Below are 13,475 nucleotides of genomic sequence, written 5' to 3' on the forward strand. Positions count from 1 at the left end.
TAGTGGGTTTGACTTTTAAAAATGTGAATACACACAGGCCCTGATGACTTCAATAGCATTTATGGGTGCTCAGTGCTTGTATAAATGTCACACTATTTATAACATATTTCTGTGTCCTTTTTTTATATTCTCTGTTGGCCTGTCTCTTTTCCACTGTGGTATCTTTGACTGACATAGTCACATCAGGATGTAGCATGTGTTTGAATAATTAAGAAAATACAAATAAAAGTTATCTTTATTCTAGTCCATATTTTTCCATTGCTCAACCACCAAAGATAACAGTACCATTTCACCACTGCTTTTTACATTCTATGGAAGAAAAATACTTTTAGTTTTGCAGTGGTTTATTAAACCTTCCAAGTCCAATTATTTGCCCCTAGAGTTTCCCCTCTAAGCTTTAGAAAATTGTTTCAGCTATATCCAAACTCATGCCAACTTCCTGGCTTCTCGGCCGCAACCCATCAGCGAGTGCTCTACTAAGAACCACTTTGAGGCTCTCCTTGAACCTCTTCTTCTTGCTGCTTCCTACGAAGAAGTAAACGAGGGGGTTGATGCTACTGTTAACGGTGGAGAGAACAACGGTGACGTGGTTCTGCTGGCTGAGCAAAGATGACCAGTGGTGGTAATTCAGAAGATACAGCAGCCTCATAGGCATGGCAAAGATGAGGAAGACAATGACTGTGGCCACAATGATGATGTAGAGCTTTGACGAATGAGGTCTCAGGGAGTTACGATGAATCCTGATAACCAAGATCAGGCTGGACAGAATCATTAGAGGAATGAAGATCATGAAAGTCAGGATCCACGTGAAGATGAGCAGTGCTTGGCAATGGTTGCCATCATCGAATTGTTCCTTTGTTGAATCATCTTTGCATGTTAAGTATTCAGCTACTGTCATCAGAAAAGACAGAGTCCACAGAATTGCACACACAATTGCCGATTGGTGCTGTGACCGGTGGCATCGGTACCAGATGGGATAAACAATAGACAAACACCTCTCAATACTGATGGCTGTCAGGAGATAGAGACCAGTATTATATCCAAGAAGGAAGACAATAGATAGTGTGGTGGTTATATAATAGTAAAAACCATATGCGAATCCAAAACCAGCAATGTACTCAATTGACAGAATAAATGTACAAAGCAGTAAGGAGATGTCAGCAATGGACAGGTGTGTGATGTACGCAGTGAATGGGTTTCTTTTGATCTGGAAGCAGAGGCACCAGAGGACAATTCCATTTTCACAAAAACCCAGGAAGGAGATGATCATAATTACCCAAAGTGGGGTCAATATCTCCCAGACCCTTTCCTGTGTAGAAATGTTTCTGTGCATTGAGATGTTCTCTGTGCCTTCGCTGGGATGAAACGTTATGTTTGACCCATCCATGGGGAAAGCTCAAGTTTGGATAGCACAGCTCTTCCTTCTGTAAATATGTATAAAAATATACTGTGAGCATTGTGTGCTCCTCCCCTCCCCTTTTTCTTTCTGTTTTGTGGACCCTATTTTCTGGTCATATCTGAAAGCCTTAGCAAAAAGAAAACCAGCTTTGATGTACTGATGCTAGCTGAAACCCACTTGGGACTACTCTTGGCAATGTTAAAGATTGCTAAGCCCATCATGCTAGCAGAAATCCCGAGCTTTCTTCTCTACGGGGTTCAGCATATGAGTACTAAACCACAGCTAAAGAGATACCCTCAAAGAGCTCTTGAACAAGCAACGTCTCCATCACATTGCAATGTTTCATGATATAGTGGTCACAGATAGCATTGGCTGTTCTTGTTAGAGCTCTAGATTGTTCCCAGACAGGTCTATTCAGCTCCTGTTGAAGCTAATGACATTAATTTTAAGTTAAACATATGTATTTCAAGTTAATTTGGCTCATAAGTTTTTTGTTTAAAAAAAAAAATTGATACCAACATCTCTTGTCCAGGAAGGGCTTTAATTAAGTAAGTAATAATAGTATGTAGTTACTCAGCATTGTATTCCCTCTGAGTACAGAGCTGGAGGGAAAGCAAAATGCCACTGTTATGAGACAGTCATTTTTGACCACCGTTAACTGCCATTTATCCTAGCATAACATAATTTAACCATGTTTACACACTCTGAACACTTAGCGCAACTGCAATATCCTGCAAACATTACAAATCGAACCCATCACAAAGAGAAGTAGTTGTTCAGGTTCCCTGTCATGGTTATAATGGTTATAACTGTAGTTTTGCTGAGTTATGGAACAACTTCTCCTTTTGTATGTCTTCTATCTCATAACAGAGAATTAGCAGCATTGGTTTCAGCAGATTTTCATATGAATATTTCATGCCCCCTTCCCTGTTAACTTCCCGGCTGCCCCTGTGATAATACAGAGTCACATTCAGGACCCTTGCTGATTTACTGATGTTAACAGAGACTAACTGTTGGCAGTAAGCTTGCCCAGCTGACTTGGTTCATCCATATAAGCAGCCTTGTTCATTAGCATGCCATAATGGGAGTTTACCAGTATCCTCAAGCAGTTCAGAACATCAAATGCAAAGTAAAGAAGTTTTACTGGGGCTGACTTTTGCAATGATTATTTAAACAGAGCCATTCACCCCAGTCATAAATTTTCTCTCATGAGCCCTGGGTTTCCTGGGTTCAAAATAGCTTCTTAAGGCACAATATCACAGTCTAAAAAAGAGCATTCAGTAAACAACCTGGGAAGCCTCAGGGCTTTCTGGCATTTAAATCTGCACAAAAATGTTAATGATGATCCGACCTGGATGTTGACCATGCCACCGTCTGACACTCAGTCGGAGGGAACAAACAGCATAGCTGGAAATGTGGTAGAGAAGTGAGTGTAAATGCAACAAGTAAATTCAGTGACCAGAATGAGCGGCAAGCCTCCCAAAAGCAGTGTTCTGCAAAAACTGCAGAGGGAAGGTGCTCAAACACTGTGCTGCTGGAAGTGTAGTAAAGCTCCACAGGAGAAAAACAGAGGAGAAGCTGTCTACTTCAAGTGTTAAAACAAATAGGAAAGGAAAAGAACAGTTCAAAAAGACTCAAGAAAGTTCTTCATTGATATCTCTGTATAAATGTAGTATTTCTTTCCGGAGAGTAAAACGAAGAGGAAAAAGTTCTGGACTTACTAAGGTCATTCCCACGTGAGAGCATTCAGAGATGAGAATGGAAAGAGTCCTCTCCTTCCAGATACATCCATGGTCTGTTCAGATTTCCCTGAAGCTGTTGAAGAACTTCCTTGAAGAAGCTGGAGGTTACCTTCTCCAACCATTTGCCTTTGGTAAGGAGGGGGAGCAAATAGTGACTCCGACCATGACTCTCTCAAAAAGAAGTGTGCGGTTCTCCCATTGCTCCAAATGTCTGAGGCATGCCAAGCAAAGGGCCCCAGGCTCATCATCTGAGGCTGTGCTTCAAATGGCATCACTCAGCAACTGACAAGTCATCTAGCTGAAAGCCTGGGAGTTAACTCGTGTGGGAACTGAATGGCAGTATATGGAAAGTTGTCCTGAGCTGCTACAATACCAAGAGACATAGTTTAAACAAACAAACATGAAGTGAGTAGGAAATCTATTTGGGGATGATAAGATCTGAAGAAGGAAAAATCTCAAATGTAGAACTGTGCCACCAAATGCCATCTATAATAATACAAGTCGATTCGTAAATTTGTCTTATATTTTTTAACATGAGAAAACAAGAAAGCAAGAAAGACTGAGAGGGGGAATGAAACAAAAGAAAGAAAGAGAGAAAAAAAGAGAAAAAAGATAGAAGGTGAGAAAACAAGAAAGAGAAGGAAAGAGAAAGAAAAGAAAGAGGAAGGAAAGAAAACTAATTCACAGCACAAAGAAAACAGACAGAAAGAAAAAAACCACAGAGCAAAGAAAATAGCCACATCATTGTGTTAGTCTCATACATCCATTCCTCTTGGTAAAAACTGTATCATGAGATTATTCTACCAAAAGACCCCAGTCATGCGAAGTGAAAATCTGTTCTTGAGATTTAAACAGTCTCCCCTGAAAAGTTCAAACAGGCCTAGGAACAGATAAACTCTTTGAAAAGTCCCCTGAGGATGTCCCCTGCTTTTGCCCCAAGTATTAGGTTGTTTTTATATTCAGATATTAGCAGAACAAACATTCTTAGCCAAAAAAGGAGAGAGTTTGCTTGGTCTTCTCCTTTAGATGTTTCACTAGAACTACCAAATCCCCAAACGGGAGAAACTACTAACTAATGTGAGAAATAAATGACCCCAAAGGGAGGGTCAGAATAAAGTTAGGAAAGAAACAGAGTGAAATAAAAACAACTTCTAATTGCTTTTGTTGGCTTAAGAGGTAATCCACCTTACGTTCAACAGCTATGGGACCAAAAATTTCAAGCTACCTCTGAAAAAGAAAAAAACTTGTTCCTTTCCCATAAATGCATATGAGATATGCATATGAGTAATGAGAAGCATCATTGTTGGAACACGTTAACATTTCAAGATTGACCAGGCACTTGGGTTCGTAGTCCACTCAGTCTGCTGTGCAAACACAATCCAAAATCAGGGATGCCCTGGCCCATGAACCACAGGACGGGTGGTTCATGACACCTCTCACACACACACAGCATCTCCTTCATGACTGGTCCCTGGGGCACCATCAGTCATCATCTGCGTGGCCAGGGCAGCAGAGCGAAGCCTGGTTTTGAGGGGAACAGTTCACAAACATGGCTTATCCTTGGTGACTTCAGGAGTAACAGGAAGGTTGAACAGCACAGGGGGACCCTGCGCCTGCTGACCATTGGAGTGTTTACATCAGATGCTGCCAAGAGACGGAGTGGCTATTTCTGAATCAGTTTAACTATTCAGACATTGAACAAGAGGACTACAATAACGAAGCGTGGAACCTCAACAGATCTTGGGACTAGAAATTAGTATCGACAATAAAGACATAATGGACGATAAAGATACTCTGTTAATTTCAATCTAAACCAAATATACAGCAAGATGTGACATGAATGATAATTTACCCTAAAAAATTTCTCTCATACACTAACATGGTGGGACAGAGCAGCCTTGCTCTGTAAATTGAATGTACTACCACTTTTCAAATATCCTGTATGGATGAAGCTAGCAGTGTTACCTTTTTATCATTTTGCTTTGAGCCTTTGAATAATTTCGTGTTCTTTTATCTCCAATTCCTGGAAGCAGAAGGCAACCTGTAAAGAACTTACAATTCATTCATTAAACAAAACTCAACAACCTAGGATTTATAAACCAAATTAGAGGGGTTTACATGGTTGATGCAGGTGCCAGTATTTAAAAGAACCTCTGTGTACCTGAGAGTCAGATCTCCTAATTATATGCTTACATGAGCCATGACAAAAACGCCTAAGGGGTGAGCTTTGGCAGCACTTTCAGGCAGTGCAATTTTTTCCTGATGGTGATTCAGTCATTACCACTTTCCAGCTGAAATTCATTCCATAATTACTCAGCTCAAACAAAGGTTAGGAGTTGGGCCTAGGTTTCAGAGGAGTGTGAACTGAAGAGCTGGGCTCAAACAACTAACAGAGGGCTGAGGGGCACACTGGAAAACTGAGAGGTTGTAAGATGACCAAAGCCCAAACAGAGGGCTCTAGGGTGCCATGGAGAGCCAACAGAGGACTCTGGGGCACACGGGGGACAAACACACGGGTCCTAAGTGTCTTAAGATCCATTAAGGCTCGCAGATACTACAAGAGCCAGAATGACTTATGGTTACTCCTCAATAGGTGATATGAGAATATCATTAAAGGAGGAGTTAAGCTTAGGGTTAAGGTTACCCTAACCCAAAACGCACTACAGAACTTGCTAGACAAGAACTTGCTAGACATCTTTTATCCTAGTCATATCAGCCATCCTCCTAGTGTATGCCCAGTTCCCTAAAGGGTGGTAATTGATGGATTGTTTTACAGGCAACAGGCATGAGAGCTGGATTTATTGTTGGCTTCTGCAAAGCAAGGTGAAAGTATGTGTCACCAGCAAGGGATGATCTGTTCATAGTTAAAAGTAAGGTTATGGTAGGAGTTAAGATTAAAGAAAACAGAAGATAAAGGCTAAGAAGACTTAAGTCCAGAATCAGGGTTAGGATGAAGACTCCTTGGTGGCTCCTCAGTTGTTATAAGGCCAGTTGTAAAATCCTGTTAATGGCAATCACAGGATTGTGTTTTTATGAGAACGGTATGGAATAGCAGGCTCCAAAAGCAAGGATTACTGCTTAATCCTGAAATCCTACTGAGAGATTTTGGCAACTAAAGTTTCTAGGCGTGAATTAATCAATCATATTTTTTCTGGGTGGTTAAGACCCACTGCAATGAAAGTGGATTCAGGGCCTATGGCAGAGGGCCTGAAAACTAGGTGTACTCTGAGAACCTGTGAAGAACATTATCTGAGGTAAGAATAAGGGTGGCTAGTGCAAGATGGGCGGTTTATGGTTACCGGTGGGACCATATGGGCCCCTAAAATAGTTTGGTAAAGCTATTTTCAGATTACTTTTCTATTCTTTGTCAGAGATGGTTTTGGATGATTCATGTATTTTAGGTTCTGCTCTGAAATGGCTGATGAGAAAAGGGTAGTTAAGAGCAAACAGAAAGCTAGGGGTAGACGGGCACAGAAATGGTGTGCAGGGCTCTGGAAATCTCTGGAAGCAAAGTGAGGTGTCTGGCTCATTACCGCGTGGCCCAGACTGGTGGCAGGTTAGAGGCATTGTTTACATGTAACTTCACGGCCCGACTGTCACATGAGCATGGGAGGATTTGGAGATGTTCCTGCTCCTGGCTTGAGCCGCAGCTTCATTTTTCCCACCCACCCAGCTCCGGGTGGCATGCCGGGGCTCGGCACTCGGGGCGATGCCATGCGGCAGGAGGAGCGGAGCTCCGGCTCCGCAGCACCGGGGTGAGGTGTGTGCTGCCCGGGCACGTTTCTGCCAGGGCGGGAGGACAACTCCAAGCTGGCTCCATTTGTGCAACCCCACAAGCAGAGGGGAAATCGGCCAGTCTGTGTGTATGTTCCTGCTCTCTGCCTGCCTCCCGCCAAGTCATGGAGAGGGGGAACCTGGGCCTTAATGAAGTACAGAGCAGCTATCTTCTTTCTTCAAAAACCAGCCTCACATCTTCCTGTACTCCGATCCGCTCTTGGTTACACTTCGCCTATCTGAGTCTTCAGTCATTAGCAGTCAGTCCCCTGCAAAGCCTCACCAACATTTTGTTCCCTATCTCCCTCTTCATGAGAAATCGCCATGAGTCCTTCACAAAACCTTGCTTATTCAGAGAGCTCCTATCTTCAGCCACACTGAATGTGAGGAGGTCTCCTCTATCCTTGGGTTTCAGAGGCTCTTCAACTGTCTGCAGATCTACCCTTTAGTCCTAACATGCGTAGCAGGTGGCAGCTCTTACCTGGGGGACAGTGGGGTCTGTCCGCAGCAGAAATCTACCCTTGCTAAAGTCATTTTGAGTCTTATTTCCCTCTGGGGCCAGCCACCGATGGCACAAATGCTAGCACCAAACCCAGCATCGTCACACATCAGAAGAGAAAATACACTGCACCTGCCTGCTGGCAGCCCCACCAGCTACCAAGCATTAGGGCCACCACTGCTAGGTAGCGTAAGAAAATACAGGAAACAGTATTTTTATTCTACATTTTCATTTTATACATGTAAGACAATACAGGAAACCATTGGCGAGAGAATAGGATAAGAATGGAAGTAATAAATTGGCATATATGATTAACTAGTATAGGCAGTTTAGACCATTTTAGCTTTAGTTGTGCAAAGCAGAAGTTACAGGATTAGAAAATGAGAGACGCATGACAGAGATGAGTCAGAGGTTTCCATGATAAAAGGTTAGACGAAAAAGTTTGAGTGCCAAGTAGCCAGTAAATTTAGGTTTTACTTTGTTTAGGTTGAGATAAGATGGTGTGGTTATATCCAGTTACCTCATATAGACTAAGACATTTTGTATTACTGGTAAAGATAATGAGAGAAGGGTCTGGTACCATTGTGCTCTATCCTTCAACCTGTGTTGTTTCTGGAGGTTCCAATCAACAGATGTCCAAATCCTTCTTGAAACAGAGTTGCTGGTCAGACTAAGTTATGTGAAGTGCCTGCACTAGTAAGAAAGACTGCCCTGAAATAATCTTTACTCCTGATTCTACTAATCTGCCTGTCTTCTTTCTTTTACCCCTCTTTTTATTTTTATTCTATATCACATATTCATCATTTACATGCATTTTCAACCTATCACAGAAGTTAGCCATTATTCTTTATTTGCTCTCTGCACTGCAGGAACAGGTGGTTAAGTAAAATCCTTGATGCTTGTTACTGTGAAACCTTAGTCTCTTTGGTTGCGTTCACTGAACACTCATGATTTTTCAGCTGAAGTCTGGTGGTCCACCTATCTCCCTGCGCTCTGCTCCTACACAGAAGAGAAATATCTACGGTGCTGAGGATCCCTTGCATTGGAAAATTATTTAAAAGGATGATAACTGCTGTATGGAGGCACCAGTACTTCAAAAAAACAAGGTAGATGACATACATAGGAATTGTTGACAGCCTTTTCTGAACACTCTTGGGACTCAGCCAGGATAGATCCGTGACTCCTTAGGGCAACACCTTTACAAGTAATCTAATGGCATGCTTGCAAATGTAACTACTGTGTATGGATGTAATTAGATAATAAGCAGTAAACAAACAGAGCTTTGTAGTGACGTGACTGAAAGAGCTGTGTATTGCTATATGATGCTGGGATTTAATAAAGGAATTTCCATCTGAACTGTGAAAGTGGTCTAAAAGTCCATGGATTAATTCAGTATTTTAAAATAAAAATTTCATTGTGGATATCACATTGTGGCTCTGCAGGGAAACTGTAGCCCAGTTTTCTCACGTCTCATTTCTTCTTTATTGGATTGAACCTCCCACAGTGCATGGTGGAATAGGACTCTGTAATACAACCCTCTTCTCTCTTGCTGTCCGATTGGGAGCCTGACTGACAGAGATGAACCAGAGCACAGTACATAAAAACATCATTTCAGAAGGGAAATAATTCTTTCTACTTCAGGATTTTTCCCAAATGTTGAATTTTTAAAATGAATAATCTCAAGTAGCCAAACATTTTCCTTTGAGTAAACTTTTTCTATTATTTTAAAACGCCTCTAATACTAGTCTCTTTCCAAAGACAAAATATAGACTCAGAGATAATTTGTATTTTTCAAGGTGATCCAGCTTGAACACAAGTGCAAAACAAGCTTATGCAGTAGGTTTACTGCATAAAGCCAGAAGGTCACTGAATGAAAACACTGAACTGTCTGTCTCTTCTGTCAAGCGTAAATACCTGGAGTGGATCTAGAATCCTAAAATATCAAAAAAAAAGCCATTATATTTTCTGCAAAAGGGTATTTTTAAAGTGTAGCAAGAGTACAAAACAATGATTCTGAGGGTCGAAATTATGAGGCCTGTGTTTATTCTGTCTCAGACTTCCTCATCCTCGTCAAAATTCCTCCTCTGCAAAATGGGAGTAACATGGGAGCGCTGGGAGGATAACTTCAAATCTGAGATGCTTAGCTAGCATAGTAATATAAATATTAAAAAATACAAGGAATTCACCTACTACTTCAACCTCACTAACACAATAAGAAGAGAGTTTGATTCTATTACAGTAAAAACAAGTGGTCTTGGCTTTTTTTATTTTTCCACCTTTTCCAACTTTCTCTTTTGTACCTGTGACAGAAATGGGATGAGATGCTTAGCTGTGGTAAGTCATCACAAAGCCATGGAAATCGGTGTCAGTAAACCAGGTAACAGTTCAGCCCCTGCACATGAACATGAACAGCACATGCTCTTGAGGACTCCAGGTTCAGGATTTCTAGCTCCCACAGTGATGTGCTGGCAGATCTTGCCAAAGCTTCAGCACGAACATCTATATTGGCTGTGTCATCAGTTTGCTTCCAGGAACAGTATTGACTTGTCCCCTTCTATTCGTAGGTTGGTTTGGTAACAGCATTGCTCTGCAGAGTTGAGATAGCACAAAATAAGTTAGGTAGTGAACAACAACCAACTGAATTGCAGCTGGAGATAAAGAAACTGAAGTTCTGCATTTTTTAGGAATTCCACTTCTTCCTGCATCAAAACGTCAGGTTCCTTCTTCCTCTGAGGTGGAGAGGTTAAAGACACCACCGCATTCTCCCTCCCCTTAACAGAGACTTCCAGCAAGAAAAATGTGTTCAGACTCACTTGAAGTCTCAGTCTTTTGTTAAGAAAAAATATTTTCCTCAGAATTTACATGCTCCAGGGACTATTGCTGCCTCTATTCCCTGCTGAACACATTTCCTAGGACTATGGTTTTTCTTCCTTGTCATGCTTTCCGTTTATTTTTTGATGTCAAGGACACATGATTTTTCTTGCCTTCTGAGGAACACACCAGCATTTCTATGTGGCTCTTGGCCATGCAATATGTGCTGCTGGCCACAGTGGAGCCAGCCGCAGGAAGGGCTTCAGGGCATGTCCCAGGTGGGCAGTCGTGTCTGCTTCTGCACCCATGGTGGGATGGAGTGGGGCTGAGCTGGCTGTGCAAAGGAGAGCCAGGGTAGCACAGAGATGTTCAGGTTACCACCAGCCCCCTAGCCAACACAGTCCCAGGAAAAACCGTGGGATATAGCCCTGGCAAGGAAGCACTTAACTGCACTTTAACTGCTCACGAGGCACTTGGGTTAGAAAGCTAGAGGGTTGGCAGTGCTGTATCATCTGTCCTGTTTCTCTGCCTCACTGTCCTATATTTTTTTCTCCCAGTTCCTGGCCTAATCTTTTAATACCTTGTTGTGGTTTACATGCACCCACGTTCCCGCTGATAGGAATATACATTCTCATTTAGGAGCAGAGTTTACATGCGTGACTCAAGGCACACTTAATACCCATAACAGATTCAGTTTTCTCCACCTACGTTGTCATGCAGACTGTTCTGCTGTGGTACAAAGAAATCAGACTCTGATCTGAGAGATATTCTCAGCAAAGCTATTTCCTTAATACTCCTCCATATATGGATAGATGGAAGGAGATAACGAGGTGTCAGTCACAGAGCTAGACAGCACCTCCTCGTCAGGCTGAATGTACCAATACTCCAGATGACTGTATAGTATATCATATGCATAATATTTATACACATACACATATCTTGCCAAAATTAAACTCATTACTTTCCCGGGTGAAGAAAGGCTTAGATTCTGGTGTTGTTTTTTTGGGGACAGGGATGGGGGAAGAAAGAATCAGTAGGAGACTAGAATATAGCTGATGGAGTAGAAACCATATTAGTCCAAAGAAAAAAAGCAAGTGAAGAGATTAGTAAAATAACTAGATGGACTGTATCTCTTTCTTTCACTGGAAAGTTTTGGAGACATTGTGATGGCCAAAGACTAAAACCAGAGCTGTCTTTTGACACCATGTGGAGATCGAGTGCCATCCTTCAGAGCTGCCCGGTGACTCCAGGGACAGAGTCCTGAAACAGCGCCAGAGGGGTGATAGGCTGCCCCCTCCTTTTCACATAAATGCTATACTGGAATTAATAGGGGAGGAGCAGAACTGCAAAAGCACAGAGCAAGGAAATGGTCTCAAAGCGGTCAGCCGCCAGCAGGTCACCCCTGTTCTGGGCCAGCAGTGCCCCGTTGGCCCTGCAGACGAGGCGCAGACATCCAGCGCCAGCGCTGAGCCGCCGTGGCATCCTTGGTGTTCAGTACCTGCCCTGCCTGCTACCGCCGCGGCTTGCCTTGGTGCCGGGGACCATGCAGATGAATGAATTTCTGAAGCTGGTGCTAAAGGGTCTACCAGCAGTCATACCCCTTCACAATGATGATGAGGGAGGTCATGGCACTCACCCTCTCCTGCCTCCATATGCTGGCGATGATCTGTGCATGATGGGGAGCTCCAGGAGAGCCATGGAGACAGTGGCTGGTTACCCCAAGAGCCACACACATGTCAGGACAACGAGGCAGTGGAGTTCATCCCTCACGTGGCCGAGGAGTCACTGGAGTCCGTGTCTCTTGGATCACGATGGTTGGTTTGATGACTGCGCTGTGACAGAGGAGGCAATATGGGAGGATGCTGGCGAGGACCTGTAAACATGCATGTTTTGATCCTATCACCTGTGATAGTCTCCATGTGCATCTACTAATCCTGTTTTGGCGGAGTTGAACTACAATACAGAATTTGTTAGTCCAACAACAGGGAATGAGCCCTGGGCTATAGGGTGCTTCCGGATGCCAGCTAACTAGTTTTACAGGGGTTTCTTGCATCTTCTCAGCTACTTAAGCAAGCTGGTATGTGTACCTGAGGATAGGATCAGGGTGGAGCCTCTGAATAGGAAGGCTTTGTATGGTGTCCAAACCACTAACTCTTCTGAAAGGCAAGCTCAATTGGCATGAGTGCATGGCTTAAATCACATCACCTAGATTCAAGCCTGTGTTCAGGCACTTTATTCAATCAAGGCTTAAATGCCTCAGTCTTCAAATTTTCATCAGCTGGGAAGAAACAGCTGAGGGGGTGGCACTGTCTGTCCCATAATTGCAAATGCAAATCTTTCTCGTGATGATCATTAAACAGTAGGTGTGGGTTTCCTGAAAGCATGTCGTGCCAGGCAAAACAAGGCCAGGCTTTTCAAGCATTCATCCCTTTGTGTCAGTGGTGAAACAGACTTCCCCAGTGAAAACATGTGATTGAGTAAGCCTGATTATACCTCCTGGCTTCCAAAAACAGGCCTTTATGTTAATGCAACAGGAGATACATTCTCTGCCCTAATTCACAGCCGAGAGCACTCCCTGACTGCAGTAACCGGCACGATCTTCCAGAGTGACAACACTCATATTTTCGCTTGTTCCTCACATATGTTAAATAAACCCATGTATCACAAGCAGATCAGCCCCTTGTATCACTCTCGGACATGGCCATTGTAGCACCATGGGGCGAATTACGTGTTTGTGCTTTGAAAAGCGTTTCTTTCCATACAAAACATTGCATAAGAGTCAAAATCCTTCTGGAATAGGCACAGGTGGCCCCTCCCTTCCAGGGTCATTTCTTTCTCACATGCCAAAGCCAAGCTGTTTCTCTCAGATGAGGATTTGGAAACACTTCTGGGGAAAGGAAGGGAAGCATTTCCTTTTTGGGCCTCTGCCCTGGTCCCTTCTACTCTTGGATAACTTCACAATCTGATGGATGTAGAAGCCAGAGATACCCTCCTGGGGCTAGGCAAAGGCCTGAGCTGCCAAATCATCTGTTTGACAGCTGATTTGAAAACAAACAGACCTTAAAATAGTATTTCTGCCATTGCATTGGCTTCAAACTTTCAGCCGTGCGTTGAATTGGACCAGGCAAAGGGAGCAGAATAAGCAGTGCTAAAATGACTGTTGTGCCTCCTTTGTCTCCATATTACTCCAATGTCCACAGCTCTTTTTTTTTATTTCCTCTCTTCTTCCTTTATGCCTGTGTCTTGATTA

The 13,475-nt window shown here is 43.0% G+C and overlaps 1 protein-coding gene across 1 annotated transcript; it reads right to left on the reverse strand.

Annotated features, from left to right (window-relative positions):
* Nucleotides 1-387: 387 nt before the first annotated feature.
* Nucleotides 388-1,387, reverse strand: MAS1 (MAS1 proto-oncogene, G protein-coupled receptor). Its single transcript, XM_009466331.2, has one exon. It carries the CDS (start codon nucleotides 1,385-1,387, stop codon nucleotides 398-400), a length of 990 nt encoding a protein of 329 aa, XP_009464606.1. The 3' UTR covers nucleotides 388-397.
* Between the last annotated feature and the right edge of the window lie 12,088 nt (nucleotides 1,388-13,475).

Source organism: Nipponia nippon, unplaced genomic scaffold (genome assembly GCF_047370975.1).
Source record: "Nipponia nippon isolate SJK-2023a ecotype South Korea unplaced genomic scaffold, ASM4737097v1 scaffold_4, whole genome shotgun sequence".
NCBI classification, from domain to species: Eukaryota; Metazoa; Chordata; class Aves; order Pelecaniformes; family Threskiornithidae; genus Nipponia; species Nipponia nippon.